The sequence below is a fragment of the Marmota flaviventris genome, chromosome 9 (genome assembly GCF_047511675.1).
Source record: "Marmota flaviventris isolate mMarFla1 chromosome 9, mMarFla1.hap1, whole genome shotgun sequence".
NCBI classification, from domain to species: Eukaryota; Metazoa; Chordata; class Mammalia; order Rodentia; family Sciuridae; genus Marmota; species Marmota flaviventris.
Genome location: NC_092506.1, coordinates 80,308,315 through 80,320,905, shown reverse-complemented (window position 1 = coordinate 80,320,905; position 12,591 = coordinate 80,308,315). Strand labels below are relative to the sequence as shown.

The following is a 12,591-nucleotide window of genomic DNA, read 5'->3' as shown; positions in this document are numbered from 1 at the left end:
CATGCAGACTGTGTTTCCTGTATGAACACTTATGAATGTCTTTGAGGTCAAGGAAGAATGTATAATAAAAGTAATAAAAAATGCTTTGAATTAAGTGATGATAAAAGCTTAAGATATCAGAATCTTTGGGATCAAACAGTTCTCAGATGAATATTTATAACTTAAAGTACTTGTATCAGAAAGAAGCTAGAATAACAATCAAATTATTTTCAAATTATGTACTAGGAAGGAAAAGATAAGAACAGTAGCAAAAATATATGAAATAGAGAAGAAATAATACAGCTAAAATTTGATAAAAATCAAACAATTCTAATCAAGAGAAAAGCAAGAACACAAAAATTAATATTAATAAAAAGGGAGATATCAAGATAACTCTACAAATGCTAAAAAATATATTAAGGTAATATTATAGTTGATGCCAACATATGTGATAGTTTACATAACATGGTCTATATTAGAGAAAGATGTGTGCTGCTGAGAAGAAAGTGTATTCAGTCATTTATTAATGAAATAGTTTATATATGTCAAGTCTAAATTATCAATTGTATTTTTTTACTTCTGTAGCTTCTTTATTTAGTTTTTGTTTGGAGGATCTATCCAGTGGCAACAGAGGCATGTTAAAATGATTATTGTGTTGTGGTCTGTTTGGTTCTTGAAATTGAGATGAGTTTGTCTGATGTATGTAGACACTCCCTTGTTTGGGGCATAAATATTTATGATTGTTATGTCTTGTTGATGGATAATTTCCTTAAGCAGTATGAAATGTCCTTCATTGTCCATTCTGATGAATTTTGGCTTGAAGTTCATTTTATCCTCTATGAGGATAGAAACCTCTGCTTGTTTACATGATCCATGTGAGTGAGAGATCATGCATTATTGTTAATTATATTCACCTTGCTGTGCCATCACATCTATGAGTGAGATCATGTAATTTCTGGTTTTGCCTGATTTACTTCATTTAAAATAGTGTCCTCCAGGTCTGTATGTGTTGTCACATATGATAGGATGTCATACTTTTTATGGCTGGATTTTATTCCATTGCATATATATATACACCACATTTTCTTATTCATTTGTTCGTTGGTGAACATTTAGGTTGATTCCATACCCTGGATATTGTGAATGGTGCTGCAATAAAGTGTCTTTTCATCATGTGATTTCATTTTCTTTGGTGATATAGCCAGCAGTGGGATTTCTGGATGGTATGATAGGGTATAATTTTAGTTTTGGGGAAACCTCAGTACTTTACTCCATAGTGGCTATACTAATTTACATTTCCATCAACAGTGTATAAAGTCTCTCTTCCTCTAAATCCTTCCTAGCATTTGTTATTTTTTTTTTTTTATCTTTTTGAGAGGAGCCATTCTCATGTGGGGTTTTTCTTCTCATTGAACATTTTTTCATTTATATGTTGGACATTTGTATGTCTTCTTTTGAGAAATGTGAGAGGGAGTTTTAATGTTGAATATAAAACAGGTAGAAGCAATCTCAAAATTGTTCTCTACTCTTATTCACAAAGCATTTAAGGAAAATTTTATAGGAGAAGGGACAGAAGAGGAAATATGCACACATTCAAAATAATATGTTCCTTATCCCAAGACAAGTAAGAATCTGGTGAAGGAAAAATGGACAGGAATAAGAAGGAGATCTTTTGGAATTCACAGCTCAATCTTGGGGTATGACACTGTCCATGTAGTAGCTCCAATTAATCTTTCTTACCCCCTAATTGTTATGGCTCTCTGGTTAGAATGGAACTCATTTGATTAAAAGGGGGGCTAATAAATTGATCATAGTTTCTACTCAAGAAAGTCTAGCAAGTCACCTGCTTTTCATTTAGTGAACCTACAATAATTATTCAAAGAATAACAAAAACAGGAAAAAAATAGGAAAGCATGTCAAGATGAATATTTCTTTTGAGAGAACTTCTGTTGCTTCATTCCTTTTCATTGTGGAAACATGCTTTTGGTGGCCTGTAATATTTCTTTTTGATCTTACACTTGTGGGAATGTTAAAATAATAGTCATGCCTAGGAATACAGAAAAAGTTTTGTCCATCTTTTTACAGTTATAGTTGTCTATAACGTGAGAAGTTTCGATTAGTGTAATTTGAGATTATATCTGAGATTCCTTTCTTTAATTTTTTTTCTTCCCTTCTTTTTCTGTGTTTAATACAGAAGGCCTTGGAAGGTACAGAGTGTACAGTGTACTCAGTGGCTGAGTATGAAAGCTGATGACTCTAGCAAGAGCATTTCAGGGACCTAATGACTATTAGCCATGGCAAGGAATAAGGGGACTTTCATGCCAAATTGACTGTAGTCTCAGAGATTATAACGGCTGTTTTTTTCAAGAAAAGGTTGAATTAGAGAGAGACCCTAGGATGAAGTGAGTGTGAATTATAGAAGTTCCAAGTTATTACATCTTCAGTATTCCTGAGTTGTCATTAGTAAAAGCTGGTTATGAATAATGCTATTCAAGGTAATATGTTTGGCTTTTGAAGCAAGGAGTGTATTTTAAAGGTGATAATAAAGTAAATTCACAAAATACTATTTTAAGTTTAGAAGCATTTCCTGTGTAACCTAATAGTATAATCAAGACATGACTTCTAGTTCTATTCAAATGTTTTACCAGCTTTTTTCAAAAAGAGTATTTTAGTCAGCCTTCCATTACTCTGAGATAATTAAACTTATAAAATAAAAAGTTTTATTTTGGCTCAAAGTTTTGGAGGTTTCAGTCCATGGCTGACTAGGCAGAACATCATAGCAATAGCATATGACTGAGTAAAAATCACTCACTTACCTCATGACTGGGAAGTGAAAGTCAGAAGAGAAAAGGACTGAAGGACCCATTATTCCATTCAAGGGCATGCCCTTGGGGACCTGAGGTCCTCCCACTAGATCCCACCTTTTCTCTTAAAAATTTCACAACCTCCCTAAAGTCCAATCTGAGGACCAAGCCTTTATAAAATGCACCTTGGGGGAACACTTATCCATACTATAGCAGCAACCCAGATAGAAGAACGAGAAAAGCATTCCCTCCGGAGTCCTGGGGCAGTCCCGACATGGCCTAACTTTAGCACAACATCAGTGTATACTTTATTTTTTAAAAGTATACCTTTTGCATTCTAGTTTATACAAAAATCATTTTTTTTCAAAATAATTTTCTCCCAAAAATACTGTCTTGAAGTAAAATCTGTACCTTAGAAAAGTTCGCCACATAACCTATAGTTTGGAAAACCCCAAGCACACTGCCACAATCCAGGAGGGAATATATAATTCAGGAATATAAGGAGAGTAGCTAAGAACAGAGTAGGGTCGAAGAGCATGAGAAGAAGATTAACATTAAACAGGGATGAGAGGTGGGAGGGAAAGGGAGAGAGAAGGGAAAATGCATGGAAATGGAAGGAGACCCTCAGAGGTATACAAAAGTACATACAAGAGGAAGTGAGGGGAAGGGGAAAAATAATACAAGGGGGACAAACGAATGTCAGTAAAGGGGGCAGAGAGAGAAGAGGGGAGGGGAGGGGAGGGGAGGGGAGGGGAGGGGGGATAGTAGAGGATAGGAAAGACAGCAGAATACAACAGACACTAGTATGGCAATATGTAAATCAATGGATGTGTAACTGATGTGATTCTGCAATCTGTATATGGGGTAAAAATGGGAGCTCATAACCCACTTGAATCAAATTGTGAAATATGATATATCAAGAACTATGTAATGTTTTGAACAGCCAACAATAAAAAAAAAAAAAAAAAAAAAGTGGTTCAGGGCAGTTGCAAGAAGAATAACCAAAAAGAAATTATCAACCTGTTAAATACAGGACTTCAAAAATGTTTAATGTAAATGATAATATGGACCATAGAAATGTTCATTTTCATAAGGACTGTGGTTGCCCCATATAATTTGTTGTGTTTTTTTTTTCATATAAATGTCAGGTTCTTACATGTTACTGGTATTACTTGAAGTTATAGAATCTCCTTACCAACATGGAGGTCCTAAGTAGAAAGTGTTTATATTAGTTTGATCTGGAAAAACCCAAAAACACAGAATGTGGAATTAGGTTAGCAGCAGAGGTGTTAAGAATTATCTTTTGAGTTTAGGCTTGGGAGTGAATACCGCATAATTTTAAAATCTTCTAGATGGTTATATTTAAATTTCATCTGTCTCTTAACTCCTCCAATAGTAATTTATGGATCTCAGAACAGAAGGTGGAGATTTTTAGTTTGTATCTCTATTGTAAAGGAGAGTTGAAGGTGCAGAGACTTGAGGGTAATCACTGAGTGCCAATGATGATTTAATAAGTTCTTGAGAAGACTTGAATAGCAAATAGTAATATCTGTGTTCTGTCTTATCAAGTGTCCTCCAGTGATGGTATATACCTCTTAGGAACAATACATACCTCTCTTTTTTTAATTAATTTTTTTTATTTATATGTGACAGTGGAATGCATTACAATTCTTATTACACATATAGAGCACAATTTTTTCATATCTCTGGTTGTATACAAAGTATATGAATATACCAATTAGTGTCTTCATACATGTACTTTGGATAGTAAAGTCCATCACATTCCACCATCATTTCTAACCCCATGCCCCGCTCCCTTCCCTTCCCATTCTTCTGCCCTATCTAGAGTTTGTCTATTCTTAGCATGTTCCCCTTCTCCCTACCCCACTATGAATCAGCCTCCTTATATCAGAGAAAACATTCAGCATTGGTTTTCTTGGGAATGGCTAACTTCACTTAGCAATATCTTCTTAATTATGTGATGAATATGTTATAACAGAATACTTATGGAATTTCTTCTTGCTTGGCCATAGTTTAAAGAACTGTTTATAATCCTTACTACTTAAGTTTTAAGACATCAGAAATAAACTTAAAGCCTAATTAAACATTTTACCAAAAATAGAATATGTTTTATCCTTTTAAATGATTTGTATCCTAAGAAATGATATATATCCTAAATGATTTTATATGCTAAGAAAGAAAACTCTATAAATATGTAATTTATTTATTTTTAATATTTTTTTGGTTATAGATGGACACAATACCTTTATTTTTATGTGGTGCTGAGGATCGAACCCAGTGCCTCACACATGCAAGGTGTATGCTCTACCACTGAGCCACAACCCCAGCCCCAATCTATAAATAATTTATATCCTAAGAAAATACTCTTCCCTGTGCTTAGAACTCTTAGGAGGGAAAGTAGAACTCTTAAGTGAAAAGTCTATGATTATAGATCATGTTGCTGCTAAAAGAGAACACACGTTAATCATTGCTCTAATGCCACAGCACATTCAGTTCCCTGCCTCCTCACTAGTTTGTTTCTTTAAAAACAACAACAACAAAAAAAAAAAAAAAACAAGAGTGATTGGATGTTTCTTTTGACTGTTGGGAAATATTGATATATTAAAAATAGAACACATTAATTTTATTTTCTATAGCCCAAGGGTGTAGATTCTGTTATGTTCTACTGAGGCCTGTTATTGTATGTTTTTCTATTCATTGTCATTTTTAATATTAAAAAAAAAAAATCTTCATTGGGTGCCGTGGTTGCAAACCTGTAAACCCAGTAGCTTGGGAAGCAGAGGTAGGAGGATCACAAGTTCAAAAGCAACTTAGGGAGACCCTATCTCAAAATTACTTATAAAAAGGACTGAGGATGTACCTCAGTGGCTGAACACCCCTGGGTTCAATCCCTGGTACCCAATAAATAAATAAAATAAATCTTTTGCCAGACAAAAGAAATTTACTAAAATTTTTATCAAAATATGCATACTGAGTTTGATAGGAGGCTATCTATAATGTAGAAATTCAGAGATCACACATTTTATACACATACCAAAATATACTATAGTGGTATACTTATAAATATGTACAATTATTAGGTATCTATTGAAAAATAATTTTTAAAAGAAATCTAAGAATATTATTGAAATTTAAAATTTCTGTGCTATTTTGAAGTACTGAGTGTCAAAGAGATAAAATTTTTTGGACAAAATAATATCCCATGAACTCTGTTTCCATTATTAACATAATTTTAACACAGGCAGTATAATTTAGAAAACTTTGCATGTTGAAACTGTTTAGACCCCTCCTATTTCTGCTGCGAATAACATCATACCAAGATTTTTAAGCAAGATAAACTATGACTAAGAATTCACTGAAGTTTCTCTTCTAAATACAGATTGCTGAGTCATGTCTCAAGATTTCAGAGACAACAAATATGCTTAATTTATAAAAAGAAAGTTGAAAAACATCAGCTCTTGATGGGGCTGAGCGTACCCTCAGAACACTGGTTTAGCCCTTAGCCCACAGTGAAGTCTTCCCAATAGTAGATAGCCAAGCTTTGCATGCCACGTCCAAACTTTCCAGGATTGTCAAAGTTCAAATATCATCTAGAAATCTAATTAGTGGAGATCAGTTGACTTTTTTACAAACAATATTTTTGGTTAGTGAGTTCTAGTCCAAGTTCGTTTGTTGTTTTTCTGAATTTCTTGTTTATCTTATCAAAATAAAAAGGAGGTAAGCTAGATTCATATTAAGACTAAATTTTTGATTTTTCTCAACAGGTTATATCAGTCAGTGAAAATTCTGTATTCCTTTGGCATCTTTGTGACATATTCAATTCAGTTCTATGTTCCAGCAGAAATTATTATCCCTGGAGTCACATCCAAATTTCATGCTAAATGGAAGCAAATTTGTGAATTTGGGATAAGATCCTTCTTGGTTAGTATTACTTGTAAGTATCACTGCATACTTATATTAAAATAATTTTTATTGTTGAATTTCTTAAAATTATATTATCACAAATAAACTATTATAACAGGAAGCATAACAACACTGGACCAGCCTGGGATTGCTAAAATGGTCATATTATTGGTATTCCAAGGAACAAGCAGTTCTGGGAATTCTGTTTTGGCCCATTTAGGGTTAGAGGATATAGACCTAGAACTTCTGGTCAACTCCATAAATCACACTGAGCAGTATGGATGGAGCTTGTGCCTATATTTAAAGAATTGATTGTGTTATATTTTGTTTGAAAGAGAAAAATAAAACTGGAAAGAATAGATAAAACGTATTAAAGTAATGATATAAAAGAGTTACATCAATTTATAAGGGAAATCATATTGCTAAATAAAGTTGATGAGCCCATTTTCTGGGGGCTCATGAGATATCCAGTAGGAAAAATTTATTTTTAAAAAATTAAATGGGTTTTCATACATTGCTTTTATTGACATTTTGATAATTGGACTAAATAAAAAGAAAAAAATTTAATTCCTAGGTCCTTGATACACTTTGAGTTGAGTTTTGTATATGGTGAGAGAGAGGGGTTTAATTTCATTTTGTTGCATATGGATTTCCAGTTTTCCCAGTTTTGGCACCTTTGTCTAATATAAGATAATTATAACTTTGTGGGTTAGTCTTTGTGTCCTCTATTCTGTACCATTGGTCTACCAGTCTGTTTTGGTGCCAATACCATGCTGTTTTTGTTACTTTTGTTCTGTAGTATAGTTTTTAAAGGTCTGATATAGTGATGCCACCTGCTTCACTCTTCCCCTAAGGATTGCTTTAGCTATTCTGGGTCTCTTATTTTTTCAGGTGAATTTCATGATTCCTTTTTCTATTTCTATGAGGAATGCCATTGGGATTTTGATCAGAATTGCATTACGTCTGTATAGTGCTTTTGGTAGTATGGTCATTTTGATAATATTAATTCTGCCTATCCAAGAGCAAGATAGATCTTTCCATCTTCTAAGGTCTTCTTTGATTTCTTTCTTTAGGGTTCTGTATACATATTAATAGAGGCCAGAATTTTTAATATCTTTATCCATTTCTGCACATGGGCAGAATAAGTTTATTTAGCACTTAGTAGATCTATTTATGATAGTTGTCTGTAGATGACACAGGCCAATGTATTTATAATAATCCCATAGTGAATATTTTTAATAACTAAACTATTCTTATCTTAAACATTCCTTAGTTTTATTGTATTTGCCCATTTGAGTTTTTGTATTATGGATTTGTTTAAAGTTTATGTACTACTTTGTCTACTCATTTCATTACTAAATGACATTTTTTAAGTCATTTTCAGTAGCAAATATATATTGGTTATATAAGATTTTAAATATGGCTTTAACTCATTGAAATTATACTACTTCTGTAATATGAATTGTAATGCAGTCTGCTGTCATATATAACAAATTAGAATCAAAAATTAAAACAACAACAACAAAAAGAAATTATATTACTACTTGATTTTAAAATGTTTGGTAGAAATTTAATATATAAATAATAACATTATATAGTATTTTTCCACATGGTTTCTCACAGCAGTATTTCACTTGAACCATATGTAGGGAAATAGATATATCACAGAAAATTTAATTAAAGACAAAGAAGCTAGAAACAAGAAAAGCAAAAGGAAATGAACTTAGAGAGATAACAAAGAATTAGAGACAAGTCTCTAATTCTTTGTTATTTGAAGACAAGTAAAGGAGAGTCAACACTGGCATAATTGGCCCCAAAGAAAAAACTTTGGTGATATGTTTGTCATTGTTGATAGTGATGGTGGTGTTGCCACAGCATGCATGGAGCAAATTCGGCTGTTATTTCTGCTAGCAACTCCAAACTCTCAACAAATCACAATTTAAATATAATATGAAGAAGGACTATGATTTTTGATGTTTATAAACATTTCTGTTGACACCTTTTGATAAGATCAAGATAAGATCAAGAAAGCACCAGGCTACAAATTACAAACTTGAAAACAGCTTGGAAGAAAATTCTTCTGACAATAGTGAAGCATGCAGTTAGGAGAAATGAGTTCTGGTGTTTTACAATACAGTAGGGTGACTGTAATTTGCAACAACCTTTTATATATTTTATGATAGAAAAGATAAACTGAAATGCTCTCTAATCAAAGAAATGATAAGAAGATGGAAATGCTAATTTTTCTGATTTTTTTTTTTCTGTTTTGCAGTACTAGGTATTGAACCCATGGATTCTTTTACACTAATCCACATCCCCAACCTTTTCTTTATTTTTTATTTTGAGATAGGGTCTTGCTAAATTTCCCAGGTTGGCCTCAAACTTGTAATTCTCCTGCCTTCACCCCACCCCCCCTTGTAATTATAGGCATGTGCCACCCTGCCTAGTTTAATTATCCTGATTTGACTATTATATATTGTGTACATGTATCAAATTACCACACTATACCCCATAAATATATACAATTAAAGACTGAGCTAAACTCAGTTTATTTAAAAGTCATTTTAGTTTGAAGTAATGTAACAGAAAAGTTGTAAAAGAAGGTAGAATTCCTATAAATCTTTTACATAGCTTCCTCTCATGTTCTTATGTTATGTCACTATGATACAATTATTAAAATCCAGGAAATTAACATGGTATAATGCTACTAACCAATATATAGACTTTATTCTAGTTTTCCCATTAATATTCTTTTCTGGTCTGGGAATCAATCCAAGGTTCAACTTGAATTTAGTTATTATGTCTTATTAGTCTCTTCTAGTCTTGATAGTCCTTGTCTTTGTCTTTCTATTTTTGATTTTGTCTCTTTGTCTTTGAACTTGACACTTTTGAAGTGCCAGTAATTTTGTAGCATTTTGTCCAGTTTAGATTTTCCTGATGCTTGCTTATGAGTAAAATCAAGCATTTAAAAAAGAATTACAAAGGAGTGATGCTCTGCACTTCTTAGTACATCGCATCATGGTTTTAGTATGTCTCACTGGTGATATCAACTTTGTTCACTTGGCTAACATGGTCTCTGACCTAGATCTCCATTTTAAAGACACTATTTTTCCTTTTATAATTAGTATGTTGTAGAGAGGTATTGTGAGACTCTGTAAATATCCTGATCTTCACTTGTAACATCCTTGAGTGAGTTTTCCTGTTCAATGATTATGTTGGTATTTGGTTAAAATGATTTTCTACTTCCATCACTCTTTCCATTTTGATTAATTGGAATATTACTGTAAGGACTAGGTGTCTCTTCGCTCCCATTTATTTATATCATATCACCCCCTGTTTTGTGCATTGTAGAATGATATGTATGACAGGCAGAATAATTCAAATACTTTGGAAATAAACTATCCAAACTTCCGTAGAGCAAAAAATTAAACATTGTTTATATACAAAACTGGTGACAAGTCAAAGTTCAAGAAGTATCACTCTACTGTTTTGATTTCTTTTCCCTTTTTTTAAAATCTGCTCAGAACAAACTATAGCAGAGTTTTCCAAAGCAATAGTTTAGTAGTCTGACTTCCATTAGCTATTTTTACTATATTGAAAAATATTTAGTATTCAGTAAGTATTCATACTGTATTTAGTACTCATGTAAGTACTAGATATTTAAACTAGATAAATATGTATTTTTATTTTCAGGTGCTGGAGCAATTCTTATTCCTCGTTTAGACATCGTAATTTCCTTTGTTGGAGCTGTGAGCAGCAGCACATTGGCCCTGATTCTACCACCTTTGGTTGAAATTCTTACGTTTTCTAAAGAACATTACAATATATGGATGATCCTGAAAAATATTTCTATAGCATTCACTGGAGTTGTTGGCTTCTTATTAGGTACATATGTTACTGTTGAAGAAATTATTTATCCAACTACCAGAGATGTAGCTGGTACTCCACAAAATCCCTCTCTGAATTTGAATTCAACATGCTTAGCATCTGGTTTGAAATAATAGAAGCAGAGTTCAGATTCTTATACTTTTGTCTCAGTTTGGAAAGCAATTAAAATAAGAACAGTAAAATACACATCACCATATACTCAAAAATAGATCATCCTCTCCCCATTTTTGGCACAGTGTTAATATTTTGGCAGAAAACTACAATACTTTACCAGTAATGGTGAACTATGACACGCTTTAAATAATACAATAATGTTTAAATTACTTTGGACAATTGAAAAAAAATATAAAAAAATTAAAGAATAAAAATATTTCTAAATTATTTATAATTTCTGTAAGAAACACTTTAATCAAGATTTCTCTCTTACCCCCATGCTACCTTTTTGCCACCAAGTTGAGGAGATATAGGACTTCAACAGTTTGGGAATTAAATCAGGACATACATAACAAAAGTCTCTCTCTAGACCATCCCAGTGAATATCTAGAGTAAGCTTTTTGTATAACGTAAGAAAATCTGGATTGTTTTTATTAGGTATTTAGCCAAATACTTACTTATGCTTAGCCCATCCATTGGAAAATACACTTCCCATTATATAAGCATCAGAAAATCCCCAAACAGAATTATTTTTACACTGTACTGTATAGTAGGTGATCTTCATATTAGGCAGGAGGTACTTAGCAAGATTCTGATTTAGTGTTTCAGTCAGATTTGGAAGGGACTTTAAAGGTTACCCAGTACAACTCCTTGTAAGTTGTAAGTGAAGACTCAGAAAAGTTAAGCAACTTGGTTAAGGCCTCTTGGGCTTGAGAAAAAGAGAACCTAATTTCTTGACTACCAGGCCAGGGATTTTATTTTTCACATCACATCCAAGAATAAATTATCTTCAGTTTAATTTTATTGTTGAGTCTATTTAATTATATTTTTATATTTTGAAAGGGGTATATGATCTTTGAATAGTATACATCACCTGAACAGAAAACCAGGAAACTAAGAACCGAGCACTGTGGCTTCATACCTCAGCAAGGGAAAGAAGCAATTGTTTTTTAATACAGAATTGAGACCATTGCTGCTATGACATGGTGGGCTAGAATGGGCCGTGCTGCAGTGTTTGTGGCTGGAGCTCTCCTTATGTTCCTTCTCTTCCCTCAGTTTCATAGGCACTATCTTCCTTAATAGCAGAAAATAGATACTGACGAAATATAGCACTTGTGGATTTTTTCAGCCTTATGGCTTTCCTTCTTCCAGTCTTTCATTGATCTGAATGGGCAGAATAAAAGAACCATAAAATGCATGGATAGGGGGCTGGGGCTGTAGAGCGCTCGCCTAGCATGTGTGAGGCGCTGGGTTCGATCCTCAGCACCACATAAAAATAAATAAAAAAGAAGTATTGTGTCCAACTATAAAAACTAAAAAATATTTTTAAAAAATTCATGGATAGGAAAAATTCAAACAATAATAATCTGTTAACTAAATATTGAGACACTCCAGGTGTCTTCCAGAGAAATACCTTCTATTCTTCCAAATTCTTCAAGCACACTTAATAACCAGAACAAATAATCTCATTTGATGGGGAAGATGAAAATTATTAAGTTTAAAGCATAAGGAAAAGAATTTCTTCTGACTTAAAAAAATTCAAACTTTAAAACATGGAACATTTTAATTGGCCTGGTGGTAGTCTAATGGATAATGCTGCAAGATGCCATTAAACTCACTGTAGAGAATATATTCTCTATTTTTGTATATAAATGTTTACATAGGTATTTTTTGCTTATGTCATTCACTGATCATCAGTATGATCCTAAAAATATATCAGAAGCTTTATTTTGCTACAGATTCATAAGAATCAAAACTTCTTAAAAACATTTACATTAAGTATTGCCAATAATAGTTTTTGTAATACTTTTGTATTAAATATGTTACATTGAGTCTTTATTCA

The 12,591-nt window shown here is 32.7% G+C and overlaps 1 protein-coding gene across 2 annotated transcripts in view; it reads left to right on the top strand.

Moving 5' to 3' along the window:
• Nucleotides 1–11,547, top strand: part of Slc36a4 (solute carrier family 36 member 4) — an 80,087-nt gene extending 68,540 nt beyond the window's left edge. For both annotated transcript variants that reach the window (XM_071616602.1, XM_071616601.1), the window contains exons 10-11: nucleotides 6,569–6,738; nucleotides 10,401–11,547. In XM_071616602.1, coding sequence (XP_071472703.1) covers nucleotides 6,569–6,738; nucleotides 10,401–10,708 — 478 coding nt within the window. In that variant the 3' untranslated portion in view covers nucleotides 10,709–11,547. The remainder of the gene's footprint in view (nucleotides 1–6,568; nucleotides 6,739–10,400) is intronic.
• Nucleotides 11,548–12,591: the final 1,044 nt, after the last annotated feature.